The sequence below is a fragment of the Apus apus genome, chromosome Z (genome assembly GCF_020740795.1).
Source record: "Apus apus isolate bApuApu2 chromosome Z, bApuApu2.pri.cur, whole genome shotgun sequence".
NCBI classification, from domain to species: domain Eukaryota; kingdom Metazoa; phylum Chordata; class Aves; order Apodiformes; family Apodidae; genus Apus; species Apus apus.
In genome coordinates, this window is record NC_067312.1 from 2,052,726 (window position 1) to 2,073,514 (window position 20,789).

General features: G+C 50.5%; 1 protein-coding gene across 1 annotated transcript; it reads left to right on the forward strand.

Moving 5' to 3' along the window:
- The first annotated feature begins 379 nt into the window (after nt 1-379).
- MEX3C (mex-3 RNA binding family member C) lies at nt 380-17,912 on the forward strand. The gene is made up of 2 exons (XM_051642489.1): nt 380-1,104; nt 14,605-17,912. Exons 1-2 carry the CDS (start codon nt 474-476, stop codon nt 15,828-15,830), a joined length of 1,857 nt encoding a protein of 618 aa, XP_051498449.1. The 5' UTR covers nt 380-473; the 3' UTR covers nt 15,831-17,912.
- Nucleotides 17,913-20,789: the final 2,877 nt, after the last annotated feature.

Consider the following 20,789-nt stretch of genomic DNA (forward strand, 5'->3'; position numbering starts at 1 on the left):
GCCCTCCCCATCCCAAGGATCCCGCATCCCCTCCTGGGCCCCCCTATCCCTGAGGATCCCGCACCCCTCCCGCCCCCCCCCCCCCAAGGATCCCACATCCCCTCCCGGGCCCCCCCATCCCCAGGATCCTGCATCCCCTCCAGGGTCCCCATATCCCTGAGGATCCCACATCCCCTCCCGGGCCCCCCCATCCCTGAGGACCCCGCACCCCTCCCGCCCCCGCCGCCCCGGGCCCGCCCAGCCCCATCCCCCGCCGCCCAATGGCGCTGCCGGCAGCCGCAGGCGGGGCCGCCCCGCCTCCCCGCACCCCCCTTCCCCTCACCCCCATTCCCTCCCTCCCTCCCTCCCTCCCGCGGCCGCCGCCGAAGGGACGCGAGCGCCATGGGCCGCCGGGCGCCGTGAGGAGCCGCGGCCGCCGCCGCGCCCAGCCCCGCCATGGCTGCCCCGCGCCCCTAGGCCCGGCCCGGCCCGCCATGCCGAGCGGCAGCGCCGCCGCCTCCCCCGCCGCCCGGCCCGCCGAGCCGCCTCCTCCCCGGCCTCCCCCGCCTCCCCGCCCCCCGCTGCTGCTGCTCCGGCAGCGCTTGGCCGGCCTCGGCCTCCGCCATCTGCCCGCCGGCTGCGGCCCAGGGCCGGCCCGGCGGCGGCGGGAGGGCTGGGCGGCGCCGGCTGAGCCCCGCGGGGAGGAGGAGGAGGAGGAGGAGGAGGAGGCGGCGGCGGGGGACGAGGGAGACCTGGAGCTGGAGGAGGAGCTGCTGGCCGGGGAGGACGAGGAGGAGGAGGAGGAGGAGGCGGCCGCGCTGCTGCTGTTCTCCTCGTCCTCCTCGCCCTCCCGGCCGCTCCCGCTGCTGCCGGCGCTGGGCTCCGTCCTGCTCTCGCCGCCCTTCGATGCGCGGGAGGCGGCGGCGGCGGGAGCGGCGTGCGGGGCGGAGGAGCCTGCGGGCATGATGGCGGCGATGCTGGCCCACGCCTGCGGCGGCGGCGGGGCGGCGGCGGCGGGCCCGGGCGGGGAGCAGGCGGCCCTGCTGCGCCGAAAGAGCGTCAACACCACCGAGTGCGTGCCCGTGCCCAGCTCCGAGCATGTGGCCGAGATCGTGGGGCGCCAGGGTGAGTGCGGGGCCCCCGCGGGGCGGGACGGGCCGGCGGGGAGGGAGGCAGGGAGAGGGGAGGCCCAGCCCGGCCCCGCCGCCCCTGGCAGGGGTGCAGGGCTCTCCCCGGGCTGTGCGGGCTCGGGGCCGGCTGGAGGAGCCCCCCCGGGACCGGCTGGAGGAGCCCCCCGGCCGTCCCGGTTCCCCCAGGGCCGGCTGGAGGAGCCCCCCGGCCGTCCCGGTGCCCCCGGGGCTGCCTCTCCCCTCCCCAGCCCCGGCTTCCCCAAGGGCTGATGTGCCCGAGGAGCTGCGAGCTGAGGCCGGGTTAGCTGGGGCCTTGGGTCGTTGGAGGTGTTAAAACGCGGCGGGTAGATGCATCCATCTAGATAGATACTTGGGATGTTCCCAGGGAGATGTTGGAAGGGGCTTTGCCTTCAGTAGGCACCTCGGCCTGGGGGTCTCCAGCCAGGAGCTTGCTTCTCGCACCCTAGGAACTTGGGACCCTGTTTGTACCAAGCCCTTTTTGGGGTGAAGGGCTGTCACTGGCTGGCCCCGCAGCCCAGGCAGAATCCCCCCCGCCCTGGTCCAGAGCAAGTGGGGCCTCGGGAGCCGGAGGGATGGAGAAAGGAGCCACGTGCAGCCCTTGTCTGGGTGAAAGCCCTTGTCCTCCTTCTGCCGGGCTTGCGGCTTCCTGTTGATGGCTCTTGCTCCACTCCCTGCTTCCCTGGTGCGGCCTGAGGGTAAGGTGACATGGGGGATGTCGCTGCCCTCGTCAGCCTTGCATGAGAGATCTCAGGGGAGCAGTGCTCGGAGGAGTTACCCAGCCCTGGCAGTGTTGAAGGGCAGGTTGGATGGGGCTTGGAGCAACCTGGGCTGGTGGGAGGTGTCCCTGCCCATGCAGGGGGGTTGGATCTAGATGATCTTGAAGGTCCCTTCCAACCCAAACCATCCTATGAGTTATAAAGAGGACGTTTCACCCCAGCTTTCTGGTGGTGAACCCTCTTTTAAAAGCCCTTTTTATAGATGGGTATATATAGATAACTCACATCCCACGAGCAGCAGTGTCAGGGGTAGGTGTGGAAATGCAGACAAAGGAGTCGCTGCTCTCTTCCTCTTCCCTTTCTGTCTTGTTCTTCATGGCTTTGGGGGTGGTGTGTCTCGTTTGCTGATGGGCTCAGATAGCGGTTGTGCTGTCTGCTCCCTCTCTCTCTCTCTCTCCATCAATGTGGCTTTTGTTCCTTTTCTTGTTTCTTGAGCATGGAAGAAGTATTAAAACCTTTCCAAACCCAGGTGGTGCTCCAGAGCTGCCCGCTGAGCACCGAGATGCACCAAGGCAGGCTTTTGTTTTCTGTTCCTACCTTGACTTTTGGGAGGCTTTGGAGCAGTTTGGCTCAGGGGTGGGTGTAGAAATGGGCAGGTAGCTTCCTCTGATGCCAGACGACTCTGTTCCCTTCAAGCAGAAGTTACATTTTCCAAGAAAGAAGTATTTTACATCTCTGGAGACTTTGCTGGTGTCTCACTGGGGATGGCAGGCGGGGGGGGCGTGGGGGGGTGGAAAACAGAACTGAAAACAGTTATTCCTCTGAGTCCTCTAAAAGAGAAACACAAACTGCTGGGCTCTGAGGGCTGATTAGGCTGCTGTGTTTATTCTCCACCAGCTCAGGAGTGTTCTCTGCTGGGTGTATTTCAGTACTTTGAGACACTTCCAAGATAATAGAGTTGGCATAAAAATAGGATGGTTGTTCCTGAAGGCTTCGTTTGCTGCTTCTGCTTTTAGTTCATATCTGATGTCACACTTGTGATACAAGTATTTAGCCTTGGTGGGGAGGGATTGTATCGTAGGAAGAACTGGGGCTAGAAAAAAGGAGCAGAAGGAGTGGAGGGAGAGCTAAGAAACTTGTTACCAAATCTATTTGCATGAAAGCTTTGGGTGAAAAGGTCCTTCTGAATTCTCATTTAGTGCAGACTTATACTTGGGAGACCAACTGAGGTTAAACTGTGTTAGTTCCACTAAGTATTTGGCCCATTTCTTAAAACTACTAGTCCTGGCATCTCCTTTGATGGCCCAGAGCTGTGCAGGCTCCTTGCATGGCCCAGAGGCTCTTGCTCTCTGATCCACCTGCTCCTCATGGGTCTGTGCTCCAGCCCAGTGAAGCATCCTCAGGCTGGATGGAGCTGCATCCTTCACCCATCCTTCCTCCCTCTCTTCAAAAAAAGAAGATGCTGCCTATTCCCTTCCTAGCCCACGTCATCACCAGCTGGTTGCATGAGCTTGGAGAAGTTCAGCTGAAGTTTTATGCCAGACTCCTGGGTGCTGTAATACTTTAATATCTAATTATGTAAGGCTGATGCAATTGGAATGTTACTTCTGGTGGGTTTTCACGAAGATGAAGTTTATGTTCTGTTGCTGTCTTTGTGAGGTACAAAAAGAACTTGAAACGTCTGCAGCCTGAAAACATCAGCTCTGAAATACCAGGAATGCTGAGGTTGAGCTAGGCTTTGCTGGAGGCCTGACTGCTGTGTCTGAAAGCATGTTTATTCCAAATTCTACCCCCCTCACTGGAAAAGAGGAATGATAACCAGAATTCCATCGTATCCTTCATCCAGATTTCATTTCTTTGCACAGAGGAAGAGGATTTCCAGGCACTGAAGGAGCCCTTGATTCCCAAGAGAGCTGTAAACAGGCAAAAAAACCCCCCAGTGCTTGCATTTAACATCACTTCTTTTTTTTTTTCCAGTTAGGTGCAAGTTTCAGAAATAAATGGAGCACTGGAAGGGGGTGAAGTGGTGCCCCCTCAGCCCTGCTCTGGGGGGGGGAGGGAGGTTGCCATGTGGGTATCCATGCTGGTGGCTGTGCATGTGACATGTCACAGCTACAGAGAAGGTGGGGACTGAAAATGGACCTTGTGGTTGATGGGTTTTCTGGTGAAGCTGCAGTGGAGGCTGCTGGGTTGCAGCTGTGACAGTGTTTGTAACCTGCTGCTGGGAGCATTTACATCACTGTAAAAAGCACTGGAAAAGGCTTAATAAGATTTTCCTTTCATGAATAGTAGGTGTTTGTTCCTTTTTTTGTTACCAAAAAAAAATAGTATTTCTGAATCCTGGGAGGTTTTTTTTGAGCTGTTCAATTTTTAGTTGGTTTTCTAAATCCCCCAAAGTTTTCAACCTTCCCTCATTCTTTGCTCCCCCTCCCCCCAAAATTCAAGCTGACAGACAGCTGGGGGAGAGTAATAGAATTCTTTGTAGGCTTTGAAGTGGAAGAATCTCAAAGGTGAACAACAAAGGAAAATATATTTGTGTCCTTTTATTCATGTTAAGGCATGTGACTGGGAGCCAGGAAAACTAGATTCCATTCATGGCATTGAACAGGCTTCCTGGATGAATTTGAACTAGTTGTTGAATCCAACCTCCAGTCAGTTGGCCAGTCATCATGTTGGTCAGAAAAGTGACTTCCTTTGCTGTCAGCAGCCACAGATCCTGCAAGCACAAAGTTGCATGGGTTGAAACAAGAAAAATCCAGCTGGAGAAGGTGCTGTTGAGGAGTGGTAGCCAGAAAACAAGCTGCACTGCTGAGGAGTGTGACCTCGTTTGCCTGAGAAAAGCTGGCATAGGGTGTATGCCCCAAATTCTAGAAACATGTGTCCAGACTTGGACCTCCAGGAGTTCAGTCTCACTTGGGAGGTTTTGTTTTCTTCTCTAAATCGTGGGAAGGACTCGTACAGGTTTTGCTGTGGATCACCTGAAAATGTGTTGCTTATACAGAAGGTTGGGGATGGGGATTTTTCTGTGGTGATCCTGGTGGGCCTTGAGAAGGACCTGACAAGTTTAACAGGAGTCTTCAGTGCCCCTCTACTGCTTTGTTCACAAACACACACAAAAAAAAGACATGTTTGAACACTAAAAGCTCATTTGAATCATGCAAAAGAAAGGGGTTGGTGTCTGAAGGCATGAACAGAAAACCTGAAGGGACAAAAATCTGTCTTGTGAAGAGAAGCTTCATTCCTGAGTGTAACTGTCTTTGGATGATCCCTGTTGGAATAGATTTGCTAATGCATTCCAGCATTGTGAATCTCCAAGTAATGTGATTTTTTTCCAAGTCTTTCTGTCCTTGATGAAGCTGCCCATGGTGGGTTTTTTTTTTCTCCTTCAGACATCACTCCAAGTTGAAACTACTGAACTCTGAAGCCTGGTGCTTCTGTTTCTTCAGCTGATGGCTGCAGAACTTGAAAGGGGCAGGGCAGTCCCCAGACCCCAGATGAGTAAGAGGAGGAGGAATGATATCATCCCATTTCACTGATCAAATCAATAATGACAAATCTGCCTTGCAACTAAAATAACATTTGTATGCATATTTAATGATCCTTTTTACTCTTTGAACATGGGCTCTTGAGCAAAATACCACTTGGCTCAAAATAGTCCTGTAACTTGAAGCAAAAAGACATGGAATTTTGGTAAGTTAGTAGGTGATAACTAGCATAGCTGACCAGCCAAATCAAAAGCTTCTACTCTTGGGGGAGTGGAAACAGGGCTTAAAACAATCCTGGAGCAAATACTGAGTACAAGGCATAGCTGTCCTATGGTCAGATAATCATTGATCTTTCAGAAAAAAAATGGTCTGGTTTTATGTCTCCACGTTACTGAGTTACTGACAATACTGACTCAGCCCTGACTGGTTATTAATTGACTTGTAAGAAGCAGTCAGCATAAGCACAGCTAACTAGTCTGAATTCCATATTGTGGGGTGGTGGTTTTTTTTTAAAAACAAAACTGGATGCCTAAGATTTCCACTCTTGAGAATAAACTGAACTGGCATGACTAAAGTCATCACACAGCTCCATGTCACTTGGTTGCCCCAGCCAACAAAAGCCACAGATCCAGCTACCTGGTTTGAAGTGACAGCTGAAAAGGCAGTTACACTTAAGGTTTTTTTGCATCTTCTCTCACAAGCAGGTTATCAAATGCTGTATGAAATGGCTCCATGTAAAGACTGAAAGAAAACATGAGTTGTGTTGTTGAAAGCCAAGCCTGCCCTGGGATGCACCAGAAGCAGTGTGGCCAGCAGGCCAAGGGAGGTGATTCTCCCCCTTTATTTGGGTCTCGTGAGACCCCACTTGAAGAGCTGAGTCTAGTTCTGGAGACCCCAACACAAGGACATGGAGCTGCTGGAGAGGGTCCAGAGAAGGGTCACAGAGATGCTGAGAGGGCTGGAGCAGCTCTGCTCTGGAGCAGCTCTGCTCTGGAGACAGGCTGGGAGAGTTGGGGTGTTCAGCCTGGAGAAGAGAAGGCTCCAGGGAGACCTTAGAGCACCTTCCAGTGCCTGAAGGGGCTCCAGGAAAGCTGGGGAGGGACTTGGGACAAGGGCAGGGAGTGAGAGGACAAGGAGTCATGGCTTTAAACTAGAAGAGGGGAGATTGAGGTGAGACATGAGGAGGAAATTCTTTGGTGTGAGGGTGGTGAGACCCTGGCCCAGGTTGCCCAGAGAAGCTGTGGCTGCCCCATCTCTGAAGTGTTGAAGGGCAGGTTGGATGGGGCTTGGAGCAGCCTGGGCTGGTGGGAGGTGTCCCTGCCCATGCAGGGGGTTGGAACTGGATGATCTTTCAGGTCCTTTCCAACCCAAACCAGCCTGTGATCTAAATCCACTACAAAAGCTATTTGTTAAAATCAAAGAAGCTGAAGTCTCATCATTTATTTGAGAGCCTGGAACTCCAGGAACCGAAGCACGTGAGCAAACCATGGCCTGGCACAGTGTGAAATCACTGCTGAAGTTTCAGTGGCTTCTTGCTCTGGTTGCTGCACGACAACCATCATTTCAGTTCTGCTCTTTGTCAGCCGTGCTATGCAGAGATCCAGCTCGAGTTGCAGAGCGTGTCAGGAGGGTGCAAGTTCTCCAGCTGGGATCATAAATCCTCAGTCATAAAAGCTGCTCTTGCCTGCCTGGCTGGGTGGGAAGCACACCCAGCACCTTGCAGGGGGGTCTTTCTCCTTGTGCAGCCTGCTGGAAGTGCTGGAGATGGTAACATCTCAAGACCAGGAAGATTTTTAGATGAAGCTGACGTTAAAAGAATACAAATCTCGTGAGACAAAATGCTCCTTTCTCATCCTTTTGTTTTTCTTGCAAAAAAAGGGCAGTGTTCTAAATCAGGATTTTGAAGTTTATACCATACACACCAAAAAAAGTCCTGAGGCATGTGCTGAGCTGCCCTAGATGAACCTGTGGCATGAGAAAACAGGGAGGTTTTTTTAAGCTGTTGGTGAAGTCAGCAGATGTTTTGTGTTTCCCTCTCTCAGCCCCCCTTACCCTCTTTTCTGTAGTCTGAATTTCTGGAAGAGAAACTTTGTCTAGAACCAAGTGTTGGGTATCTCACAGATCTTCACTTTGGTTTTGATGCAGTATCTCCACCCCACAGGGCCAACTCTCCACTGCAGGCATCAAAAATTTACCAGGGATTGGGTTGTGAACGTGCTGTAACCAAACCAAACAAAAAAGGCTGCTGAGCACTAGAACATTTTTCTTTAATCAAAAGAAGAGTCCAGAAAGTTCTAATTGAAGCATTTGTTTCCAACTTCAGTTACTCTTTAAGAATGTCTTGCTTTTCTCTCTTTCAGGTAGTCCCTTTCATACCCTCCTTGTGAGATCAGCCTCCCCAGCACCACTGCTTGTACCAAACTGTTGAATTCACTAGATGAATGTTTTTACTTCAGACTTTTTTTCCAGGAGTTGTTTGTTGGACAACACTCCCTCTCTTCTAACTCTTGCTTTCCTACTCCTGGATCTTGCTAATTCTGCTCAGCAGTTGTTACCTTAATGATGGTGCTGCAGCAGGGCAAGTCATTAATAATACAAGTTGTTGCCCTCTGGCTCTTGTGCTGCGTGGAACTTGTTTACTGAGTTGCCATCTGTCTTGAGAATTGGAGTGTTCCTCTGCTGGTGAGATGGCTGATTTGATGGATTGTCCCAGCCTGACATGTAGAAGGAAGCAATGTGCAGGCTGACACTTGGTAGATAAATCAATTGATAAATTGCTGCATACCTAGGAAGTCTTTCTTGAAGAGTTTGTACATGGTTTTGGAACCAGGGCTTTTGCTTTCCAAAAGGGGGAGGTGTTTCCAAGAGCTTAGGAGCAGCCTTTCCTTGGGCAGCTTTCTTCTCAGCATCATCAAAGACTCTTCATAGACTCGTAGTATCATGGAATGGTTTGGGTTGGAAGGGACCTTCAAGATCATCTAGTGATGATAACCATGAGCAGGGACACCTCCCACCAGCCCAGGTTGCTCCAAGCCCCATCCAACCTGCCCTTCAACACTGCCAGGGATGGGGCAGCCACAGCTTCCCTGGACAACCTGGGCCAGGGTCTCACCACCCTGCCCTTTTTTCCCATCCCTTAGCTTGGCAGCAGTGGGGCCAAAGTTCTGCTCCCTGTGGTCTGGCACAGCTGAGTGGTTGACCACGATTCCTTGGCACTTGCTTATAAAGTACTTGAGACCTCCAGGTTGTCCTCAGCAAGCCTGAGGCTGTGCAGCTCCCCCATCTGTTGCACTCAAGCTTGAAGTATTTGTCTGGACAGTATCTTGTCTGAAAGCCCTTCATGCAGTTCCAGCTGGATGATGACAAGTAGGAGTCATGTATCATCTCAGCATTTGTACATGTAGAAAATCCAAAGCAAAATGAGGGGTCAGTTGCTCCTCAGCAATGGGAAAGCTTGATGGAATCATGCTGGGAGCAGCCTCAGTTGCTATATATAGCATGAGTCATCCTGAAATGTTCCACAGGGAACTGCAGCCCGATGCAAAGCCTTTGATTGCAGTGGGAAGTTAATGAGGGGGTCAGAAGGCAGAGAAAAATGGCTTTGGTTTAAAATGCTCTCATTTTTATTTTTCTTCAAAGGGCCTGGATGTCATCTCTCTTTCTCCTGGAATAACTTGGTCAGGGTGGCTCTCAGTGAGGGTTTTGTTTCTCCTCTACTCACTGAGGTACCTGCTTGTAGCATTGCTTCTTGTAGTTGGAGGTGGAAGATGGTTTATGCCCACGTGGGGTTGAGAAGAAGCTCTGCTTGGTGGGTTCTCATGAACAATCCCTACTGTGATGAGTTGCAACTGTCATCTTAAAAATACCACCTGGTGAAGAGCAGGAGCACAAAGTTCTGGGGGAGCCTGTGGGAGAAGCCTTTGCTCAGGGACATCTTTTAAGTGGCCACCTCCAAGGAACCACAGCTTGGGTACTACCAGGGAGGAGTTTTCTTTGATTGGTTAGGTGAACAGAGCAGCTGTTGCTTAAAATCTGTGGACATCCCTGTCCCCATCAAGCAGCTCACCTGCTCTTTGGGGACTGTCACCTTTGGTTTCCAAACCTGCCCCCTGAGCTGGAGCAAATCCCAGCTGTGCCCATCTCTTGGTGTCTTCATGTTTGTTAGCTCTCTAGCATCCACTGTGTCTAGTTGTCACCTGGGAGCCCTCATCTTACTGGCTAATTAACCCAAATAATGAGCAGACTGTTACCTCTTGAAGCTGCTGCTGGTTGGTCTAGTCCTGCCCCCAGGATGGATCCCATGCTCAGTGATGAGATCTCTGACCCTCTGCCTGCAGTGAAAGCTCCATCAAAAGCAACAAAAACTTCCTTTCCAAAAATGCCACTTGGAAATTCTTCTCCCAAGTTCAGGGCTTGCTCTGGAAAGGGTTAAAAAACACCAGAACTTACAAAGCAACCTTTTTACAACCTTCAATCCTAAACTCAAAATGCTGGGGGTGATGAATGGCTGCCTGAGTAGGAAGATGAAGGTTTTGTGCAGATCAGCAGCTTTTGCAAATGCAGAGACATGATTTTCTTCATCTTCCTGGACTCAGCTGCCTGGACTCAACAGCCAGGTGAAAAAAAAAAAAACCAACCTGCTTGTCAGGAGGTGAAATTTTCCAGTCCATGAACAAAGACAAAAGTGTGAGATGAATTAATTGATCTCAGGTGAAAGGTGATAGTAACCAGAGTCTTGTCTATGAACTGACCAGCCCACGGGTCCTATTTCATGGCTTTAATAACCCAGTGAAGTGCCAAAAAAAAAATGTTCTGGTCTTCATTGGCTCATGTAGCCAACCTAAGGAGGTTGAACCATGAAACAGTTCAGGATTTCATTTTTCTGTCCCAGTGCAGCTGAAGAAATGGACCCCATCAGTTTTTTTGAAGTGACAGACAAACTGGAGAGGTATTTTTAGCCGTGGCACAAGAAGCAGCACCACTGTTTGTGCTTAAGGAAAAGAAGAAGCAGCTTGTCCCACCAGTGGGAGTGACCAAGTCTTCTGAAAAATATGTTGAGCAGTCGTGCTTAACATGGAGTAAATTGTTCTTTGTGAGCTGGTGCTGATGCAGATTGACCCTGCTTGCTTCTGGGACAGCCCAGGTGGTGCTGGTGTCTTCCCACTGGATCTGTGTGTCTGCAGGAGGTCCTCAGTTTGGAACCCTTAGCTGGGTACCAGGCAGGAGCAGGGAAGAACCAACCAGTATTGTCAGTGGATTGTGGCTGCCCCATCCCTGAAAGCATTCAAGGGCAGGTTGGATGGGGCTCTGAGCAGCTTCATCTGGTGGAAGGTGTCCCTGCTCATGCAGGGGGTTGGAACTAGATGGTCTCTAAGGTCTCTTCCAACTCAAACCGTTCTGTGATTGAGATAAACTGTTGGGTTTTTTTCCAAAGCTCCACGTAATCAAGGATTTGAGGTTAAACAGACATGCTGATAAGGTTTGGATTCCCAGTCTCCCAGCTGCAGGAGACACATGGATATGAGGTGTGTCCCCCTGCTTTTTCCAGGCTGTGTTTTGCTAATGTTGTTACTCGGAAGTCTGAAGAGCTCCCTTCCCCTGGTGTAGGTTTGGAAGAGACCCCACAATGAAGGGATCCTCAAGCCTTGTCCTGTTCCCAAGGTTTCATTTCTCCTGGGCTACTGCCCTGGTTGTGCAGAGGAGAAATCTGGGATGCATCTTTGGGTGGTTCTTGGCTCAGGGCAGCAGGTTGGCTGGCATGGAGCAAGGCAGGCCAGCCCAGGCTGTCACTTGGCTCTATCAGGGACTTTCCCTGCTGGAGCAAGTGGCCTGAGACTGGGTTTGATGTGTCTCATCCTGATGATGAAAGGTGAGAGGTGGAGTGAAGGCTGAGCTGGCTGAGGAGGGTGGGTGCTGTGGCTTAACTCTCACTTCAAGGTGGGGAGGGAAATCCTCTTGTCTTCCTCTCACCTTTTGTTAATAAGGGATTATTTGATCATTTAACATTGGTAGTGGATGAGGTAAACAATTCCTTCAGAGCTACCCTTGAGTTTCTTGGGGAGTATAATGTTCACAGTGTGTTTCAAATGTTTGGTCAAATCATCCTCTTCAGGGGAAAAAGCAGGGAGGAGGCTGGAGAAGAATGATGCAAATCAGCTGGTGCAGGATGAACACTGCCTGCAGGGCTTGGCCTGGGTAAGGAACTCAGTCTTTACCTACATGAAAGCAAAACTAAAGGGTTTTGCTTTAACTCTGCCCAGGGAGGTTGTTGATGCCCCATCCCTGGAAGTGTCCAAGGCCAGGTTGGATGGGGCTTGGAGGAACCTGGTCTAGTGGGAGGTGTCCCTGCCCATGGTCATCATCGCTAGATGATCTTTAAGGTCCCTTCCAACCTTAACCATTCTATCTGTCATGCTGTGGTTGCTCAGAAATGCTTGTCCTGCTGAACCAAGGATGGTAACTTGTCTTGAATCAACCAAAACTAAAATGACTTTGAAACTTGGGATAAAACTGAATTTCCAGTTTAAAACTTCCCCCTCAGGCTCGATCCCTGTGCTTCCCAATCTTGCCTGCAATGACCTGATGATGTGTTGCACAAGTGTTGGGCGGTGTGTTTTCTTTTCCCTTTGTCTCCCCGAGCTCAGGAGGTTAGGAAACTTCTTGATTCATCCCTTGGCTGTGTGACTCCATAGCTGGCCAACCTCGTGTCATCACGGCCGTGAGCTGTCGGCGAGGGGCTGGGAGATCAGCAGAGCCTCCCATCACCTCCTGGGTGGTGACTAATGGAGCAGGGTGGGAAGCCAGAGCAGCTGAGGAAAAGCAAAGATCATCCTGGTAGAGGGAGGCTCTGACCTTGTGTTTTGACATGTCTGGCTGATGGGGGGGAGTTTTCCAGGGCTCCTTCTTGCAAATAAAACCCAGCCACGTTGACTGACTCACTCAGAAATGTTGGGGTTTGCTTGTGGTGACTTTCTTCGGTTCCTCCCGACTTCACACACCAAGTTGGAGTGTTGATGGTTGGTGGAGTCAGCTTTCCATTGCAGCCACCTTTGCAGTGTTCAAAAATCTTGTTCCATCCCTGCAGGGAGTCGAGGGGAGTGTTCAGCCTCTTGCTTTCTAGATGTTGTGACCCATGCCTTCAAAGACAAGCTCTGCCCACCTTAATCCGTGTCCTTCTGCAGCCTGAGGGGGAAAGGAGAAGGCTTTTCCTCACACTGGGGGGGGTGGTTTGGGAATGTGGCTCTGGCTAAGCAACCTCTGGGAGTTTGCAGCTGGAGCTCCAGGCTTCCATCTCAATTTGAGTTCCTAAAACAGCAGGAAAATCTTGTCTGAAGTGTAAACTGTGAGGCTTGGGAAAGCACTTGGGAAGCTGGAATTAAGCAGCTTCTGAACTGTGGTACATAACAATGAATCATATATATATATATATTATATATATATAAACATTATGCTAGATGCTCCCAGTATTCTCTTTGAAAACACTTCTGCAATTCCTAGGAAATAAGGATACCTGGGTGCAGTGGAGTAAATGAAAGTCATTTGTGTGAATTGGAGCAGAACTGGTGTGTGTCAGGAGGCTGAGTTTGATTTTAGGTCTTCCTGTAAAGAGGCCTTGATTGGGGTGAAAACTTCAGCAGCAGCACTTTGGGGGATCCTTGTGGGGTAAAGATTTGCCCCTCATCTTTTCTGAGTATCCATGAAGATGCAGGAAGTGGTTTCCCCTGGGTTTTTTTTCACCTAGCAGAGCAGTAGTGCCCATCTCGGTGGGCTGGAGGGGGAGCTTGAGGCTTTGGGGTTTGTCCTCTGCTGCAGATGGTGGCTCAGGTCTGCCCCTGCCGTGCTCCTCCCTCAGCCTTCTGGTGGAGGTAGGGCCTCCCAGAACTGGTGGAGATCATGAACTTCCTCTCCAGCTGTGGCCTGGAAACAAAGGGCTGTTGTGTTCAGCCTCTGTCCTTGCTGTCTGCAGGGGCCCTGCAAGAACAGGCTCTTCCTTCCCTCTCTCCCAACCAGCATCAGCACATTTGCTATTTTTTTAATCAGCATTCAGTCCTGAATCGAGTGCATCTTTGGCTTTTGAACTGTACAACTGTGGTGGCTGGTGGGCACCTCAGGTGCAGGGACCTGCCAAAATCAAGAGACTGTTTCATGTGCTTCAAATCAAGGGAAGTGGAAATAAACTCCACTCTGCATGTGACCCTTAGAACACAGCCTGCAAATGTTGCTGAGAGTTGTTTGGAGATGAGTTTTGCTCTAAAGTGATGTTGAGGCTTCTGAATTGGTTTTGACAGGGACTGAATCCAGTTCAGACTGAATCCAGGTGACTGTCTTGGGTGTCACAGCCTGGCTTGTCTCTCTGAATTTTGCACTGCTGGCTTTTCCAGCCCTGGGATGGGGGAAAGCTGCTCCTGTGAGCCCTGTGCCAAACTGCCTGCAGCACCTTATCAAAAGAACCTGCTGCCCCTGTGTCCTGGCAAACTCCATCCTTCAGTCCCCCAAAAATCAAATAGAAGAGTCTGAGGAGCTTTTTGCTTCCCTTTCAGGCTGTGTTTACCCAGTGACAGAGAGAAGTTCCACGTAGGCACATCATATTACATGATAAACCTGATCTGCATGCAACCAGCTGCTTGAGCTCCTACTTGCCAGTTCAAGGAGTGGCTCCCTCATCCCACAGGGAAGAGGAAGATTTAAATAACCCATCGATAACAGGAAGCACAGAAAGAGTTCTCAGTAAATCAGTAACTTTTATCTATATCCTACACAGGTTGTGATACAGACCCTGCTCTCCTTTGTAAATGTTTAATTTGCTTTTAGGTCATGCCTGGCAGGGAAAAGGCTCAGGCAGCACCAGAGCTCAGGGCCTGCATGTGAGCCTTTATTCCTCCTGCAAGATCTTAGAAAGAGCTGAAGGACACCCAAAGCAATGGGCAAAAAGAGCAGCCCACCAGTATTTGTGGGATAACGTGGCTGTCCTAGAGAAAAAGCCACTCGTGTTGATTCACCGTTGAAGAGCGGTGGAGGAGGTGATGGGCTAGAGCAGCCCAAGGACCGTTGCAGAAATAGTTTGTGGTCGTTACGTGTCAAGAGGTCTGTTTGGAAATCACAGGTAGAAGTTGTTACTGCTTTCTCTAGTGTGGCTCGCAGAGATAAAAACAGCTGCTTCTGGTTTCACCCTGGGGTTTCTTGAAACTCTCCAGCAGCTTAAAATAGATGGCTTTCTTGTGGCTTTCTAAACGGAGGCCTCTCGCTGAACCTGCCTGTGTTTCCTTTCAACAGGTTGCAAAATCAAAGCACTAAGGGCCAAGACAAATACTTACATCAAGACCCCCGTTCGTGGAGAAGAACCCATCTTTGTTGTCACCGGCCGGAAAGAGGACGTAGCCATGGCCAAAAGGGAAATCCTCTCAGCTGCTGAACACTTCTCCATGATCCGGGCGTCGCGCAACAAGAACGGCCCTGCCCTGGGGGGTCTGCCCTGCAGCCCCAACCTGCCGGGCCAGACCACAGTCCAAGTCAGGGTGCCTTACCGGGTGGTTGGGCTGGTGGTTGGACCCAAAGGAGCTACCATCAAAAGAATCCAGCAGCAGACCCACACCTACATCGTCACTCCCAGCCGAGACAAGGAGCCCGTCTTCGAGGTGACCGGGATGCCCGAGAACGTGGACCGGGCGCGGGAGGAGATCGAGATGCACATCGCCATGCGCACCGGGAACTACATCGAGCTCCACGAGGAGAACGACTTCCACTACAACGGCACGGATGTCAGCTTCGAAGGGGGCACGCTGGGATCTGCCTGGCTGGCTTCTCATCCCGTCCCTCCCAGCCGCACCAGGATGATTTCTAATTATAGAAACGACAGCTCCAGCTCCTTGGGAAGCGGCTCCACGGATTCCTATTTTGGAAGCAATAGATTGGCTGACTTCAGCCCCACCAGTCCGTTCAGCACAGGCAACTTCTGGTTTGGAGAAACGCTGCCCTCGGTGGGCACCGAAGACCTCGCGGGCGACTCTCCCGCCTACGACTCCTTAGCAACACCTTCCCAAACCATTTGGACCCCATTTGAACCCGTAAACCCCCTCTCTGGCTTCGGGAACGACCCTGCCGGTCCCACCAAGCCTCCGTGCCGAGGCAGCCAGCCATCTACTCCTCGCCTGTCACCCACGTTCCCAGAAAGTCTGGAGCACCCCTTGGCCAGAAGAGTGAGGAGCGACCCACCGAGCGCCGGCCACCAAGCCGGCCTCCCCATCTACATCCCTGCTTTCTCCAATGGTACCAACAGCTACTCCTCTTCCAATGGTGGCTCCACGTCCAGCTCGCCCCCCGAGTCCAGACGGAAGCACGACTGTGTCATCTGCTTCGAGAGTGAGGTCATTGCAGCCCTGGTCCCCTGTGGCCACAACCTCTTCTGCATGGAGTGTGCCAACAAGATCTGTGAGAAGGAGACGCCGGTGTGTCCCGTTTGCCAGGCCGCTGTTACTCAGGCAATCCAAATCCACTCTTAAAATATATATAGATATTATTATATATGGGACTTTTTAAAAAAAAAAAACAACACACAAAACACTTCAAGGCATGGGTGTCATGGTACCCTCTTAGTAAACTTCCTCATGAATTCTGACTGTTGGGCTTTCTTGGGATTAGGCTGAAGTTGTGAATAACAAGTTGACTTTCTCCAAAGGCTGCTACGGTAACACTAAACCTAGGTGGTCTCAGTGTAAGCAGACGGCACGTTCAGCAGAGGTCCAGCTGGTGGGATGTCCAGGGGAAGTTTTCCTCGATGACACAACACAAACCAAATGGTCCAGGCTTTCGGAAGGATCTCTGAGGCGTGCTGGCAACCAGGAGCCTGGGTACCCGTCCCCAGGAGCGCTCGTCTGCCGCCGAGGGCTTGTGGCATTAGCAAGATATCAACCAACACTTCCAACGCTGCCTTCTTTACACTGCCAGTTTTTGAAAAACAGGTTTGGGGAACTTTTTTTTTTTTTTTTGCTTTGTCCAATGACTTCTGCCTAATTCTTCAGCGTTGCAAAAATACCTTCGTTTGGTTCTTCGGGGTTTTTTTTGTTGTTGTTGTGTTTGGGGTTTTTGTTTTGTTTTTTTTTTAAAGCGTAGTTTTGATTTCTTGGAATGGGTGACCAGGTTCAGGTAATCAATTTCAGGAGAGGGAGGGTGAGAAGCTGCCCAGGGTACCTCCAGGTGTTGAGAGGATCAGGAGAAGCTCCATTTGGGAATTCCTACCCATGGTGTGGAAAAAAAAAGCCTGGCTGTGGTTTCAGCCCAGCTCCAGGAAAGGCTCTGGGATGCACACACTCCCACTGCTCAGCGAGGACGCCGACATTCCGTTCATCAGGCCCATCAAGCTCTTCTTAAATGACATTTTTTAGAGGTTAACAGTTCAAAATGTGAAGCGTTTTTTTTACGTTCGATCCCGACTTGTCTTGCACATAGATGTAGATTTTATTTTTAGTAAGGAAAAGGGAAAAAAATAAAAAAGATGGGGGGGGGGTTGGGGGGATGGGAAGGAGGGAAGTTGTGTGTCCTGGTGTCATCCATGCCACGGGGGCCCTGCAAACCAGGTGACTTCATTTCAAAAAGTGTCTTTCCAATCATAAGGAGAAAAAAAAAACCAAACCAACCACCAACCCTTAATCTTTTTGAAGGGGCTTCTTCCATTTCAACCTGCGGATGTTTCAAGCTCTTTCGGTTTCCTTTCTTTCCACCTTCATTCCCAAATCCGGGCTGGCAAATTCTTCAACCAACACCAACAAAAGACACAACGTGGAGTTCCGGTGGATTTTTTTCTATCGTTTTAGGGGGTTTTTTTTGAAGCATTATTTTCCCCAAGATGAAGCTTTTTTTTTTTCTGAAACGAAACAAAAAAGATGGAAAAAAAAAAAAAAAAAGAGATTCTACCTGTATTGAACTAGTAAACCTACAGAAAAATGGTGTTTTTTATTTCCACTTGAAAGAGTTACATTTCGTATCCGAAGTTTACAGATCAACGGTTTTTATTTGATTTCTTTTGGGTTTTGTTTTCCAGCCTCAAAGAGTTGCCTTTTGAGGGCGTTATTACGTACTGCTTAACTTTTAAAGCCTAGAATTGCTCGTAGGAATAGTTCCATGTCAGTATTTTGAAGCCTAACCTCTAGCTGCAGTCCTGGAGAAGCCTCTGAACAAAAGGTTCACTCGAGCAGGATGGAGATTTTTTTGTTTGTTTGTTTGTTTTTGTATTTTCTTGCCTCGGACGTGGCAACGAATCAGCCAAGGAACAGAGAGGGGTGAGGTGTGTTGGCCCCTTTCTGTCAACCACCCACTTCAGGAGGAGCAAAGTCTCTCCACCTAGTTTAGTATTTGCTAATTTTACTACACTTTTTTTTTTTTTGTTATGTATATGTAGGGAGGTCATAGGGATTATAAATTCAATTTGAGTAAAGTTTAAAAACCATATATTTTATGATAAAGGGCCTTTAACTTATGATGGCCAAAGCACTGATATTATATATTTGCTGTAAAGAGAATTATAAGAGTTTTATTTTTCTGATATTAAAAGTTACTTAATAAAGACTTGTTTCCATTAACTGGAATGTCTTGTTGTCTTCATGGTTGGCAGTTGGAGCCTCCCCCACCCACCAAGGGGGTTCCCAGTGCTCAAGACCCCATGGTGGGGCTGGGGGACTTTACCTGCAAGGAGTCTTGTGTCCTGGGGCTTGCTGGCTTCACACCCTGCTTCTGAAAGCAGCTTGAGCTGGTCCAGAGGGCACAGCAGTGCTGAGGAGCTCATGTTGGAGGTATTTCACTATGGCTGCCAGGAGAGCTCCAGCAACTTCTATTTGGGAGCATCAACAAGCAGCAGGAATCAGAGAATCATCCAGTTCCAACCCCCCTGCATGGGCAGGGACACCTCCCAGCAGCCCAGGTTGCTCCAAGCCCCATCCAACCTGCCCTTCAACACTGCCAGGCATGGGGCAGCCACAGCTTCCCTGGGCAACCTGGGCCAGGCTCTCACCACCCTCACACTCCAGAATTTCCTCCTCATGTCTCACCTCAATCTCCCCTGTTCCAGTTTTAATCCATTACTCCTCATCCCATCCCTCCCTGCCCTTGTCCCAAGCCCCTCCCCAGCTTTCCTGGAGCCCCTTCAGGCACTGGAAGGTGCTCTAAGGTCTCCCTGGAGCCTTCTCTTCTCCAGGCTGAACACCCCAACTCTCTCCAGAGCAGAGCTGCTCCAGCCCTCTCACCATCTTCATGGCCTCCTCATGTTCCATGGGTCTCCTGCTTTCTTCCAACTCCGGTAGATGTTTGCACCCTGCCCCTGCTGCAGAGTGTTCCAATGTGTCCTCCTAAAGCCATCGTGTCCCCTCTTGGCCACGGGGCCACCTTCTCTTGGGAATCCTCCTTGTTAGGAGCAAGGACAGAAACAAGGATGGAAACTTGTCCCAGTTGTCAGGGAAGGAAGTCAGGGCTGTTTTCTGCTTTGTGTTGCAGGCAGACATTGCTGGCTGGCAGTGGTGTGACCAAGGGATGGGGACTCCAGCCCTGCCCTGGGCAGCCTGGGCCAGGGCCTGACAACCCTTGCCAGCAAGAAAGGCTTCCCAAGATCCCATCTCACCCTCCCCTGGCACAATTTGAGGCCATATCAGACACACAAGACTCCACAACCCTCCAAAATCATCGTCCTGGAGCAGAGAGCTCTTCTGGCCACCACACAGGTGAAGACAGCAGCTAGTTCTGCCAGCTGAGCAGACACAGGGTGGAAAGCTCACCCTGGAATGAACCAAAGAAGACAGAGAGTTGAATCTTTTACCTTTTTTAATCAAAAACATACTCTGTTACAGAATTTCAGTTAACTACAGTATATTATCCACAAACTAGGTCTAATGAAAAACATACAGGAAGCTACAAAGGAACTACTGGGAATTCTGTTGACCACTTATCAAAAGGCAATGGCTGAAAGGAGAACTGCTGAGCTAGGCTTTCATGCTCAAAACCAAACCCCTCTGATGGTGAAGTTTGGGTTCTGGGCACTTTTGCAGCTCTCCATCCAGCTGAATCACAACTTGGTGGTGCTACCAAACGTCACCAAAGAGACACAAAAAGGTAGTGGAGCAAGAAAGCGCTAGGTGGGTTTGTTTTTTTTTTTGGTGAGCTCCAAAAAGTCCTGTCAATTTAGGAGGGATGGATCACCCCTAAGGCACAACAGCAGCCAGCAGTGCCAGAACTTCCAGAGGTTTTTGTCTCCCAACAGTCCTGCTTCCCACCAAACAGAACTTTCACAGGGCTACGAGGTCCCGTTGGCTCTTGGGGACCTCAGCAACACCACGTGTGGCAGGTCCCAAGCTGGCACCTCCTAGATCATTTCCAGAAACACACCATCATGAAAGACATTTTGGAGGTGGGTGACCCAGTGATTCACCCCCATGTCCTACAGGGCTGGTGGAGAAGTGCTTTCCATTGGTTTCATTTCCCCATCCAGGACCAAAGTGGTAGAAGCCACCAGCTTAGTACTGATGAAGAACACAAATGCCCCATGCCAGGCAACTCACAAACCTCAATCCCAAAACCATCCCCATAGTCCTCAAAAACCTGTTCCCAGTTATCAACACTCCTGTTATCAGCAGGACCAGGCAAGACCATCACTTCTCATGTTGAAGTCTTCAGAAAGGAACCTCTCAAAACCAGCATCCTTCATGATACCTGCCAACCAAGCACCTTCTGGTCTGATGGAGCAGATGTTAAGGAGCGTGGGGCCTGCCAGGAGAAGGAGGGAAGAGGATTTCCTAAATGAAGCCTGAATCCCACTTAGAAGCAGCTCCACCTGGTTCTCCTTGATTAAAGCAGCCACCAGAGATCCCAGACGCAGCAGAGTCAAAATGCAAATGGAGGAGATGGTCCCTTCTAGAGCTCTTTACCCTCCCAAGAAGAGATGAAAGATGTCTCCAGCAAGACCACCATCAAGATGTAAACCTCATTAAAGGGTTCAGAGGCTGAAGGCCTCCTTATCTACAGTGGCACAGGGATTTTTTTGCATGGTTCCTTGGAGAACTGAAGCAATCATTCCTGAGCTAGGCAGAGAGGACGCTGTCATCTTTAGAAGTGTCACCAGAAGTCAGATGGTCTTAAAGGTTAAGGCACAGGAGTTGGCCAGAGGTGGAAAGACTACTGCTGCTACAGCCCTGGGTGGTGACTGGAAGAGGCCTGGTGTCTCCTCTCTGCTTTAGGCCTCTCTCTACAAAGCAGCCAAAGGACTTCCCAGGTCTTCAGTACAGTAGAGCTGCTTATGAAGTGATTTGTATCTCAGCCAGGAGGTCCAGGTCTCTCAACTCATCACTCAACCAACACAGAATGAAGAGCAACCATTCAGGACTCCTTCCAAGGGGTTCCTGGTAGAATGAAGTCCTTTCAAACCATTCCAGGGAAAAGGTTTCCTCTCCTACTGTGTTCACTTTCAATGCCCTGGCTTT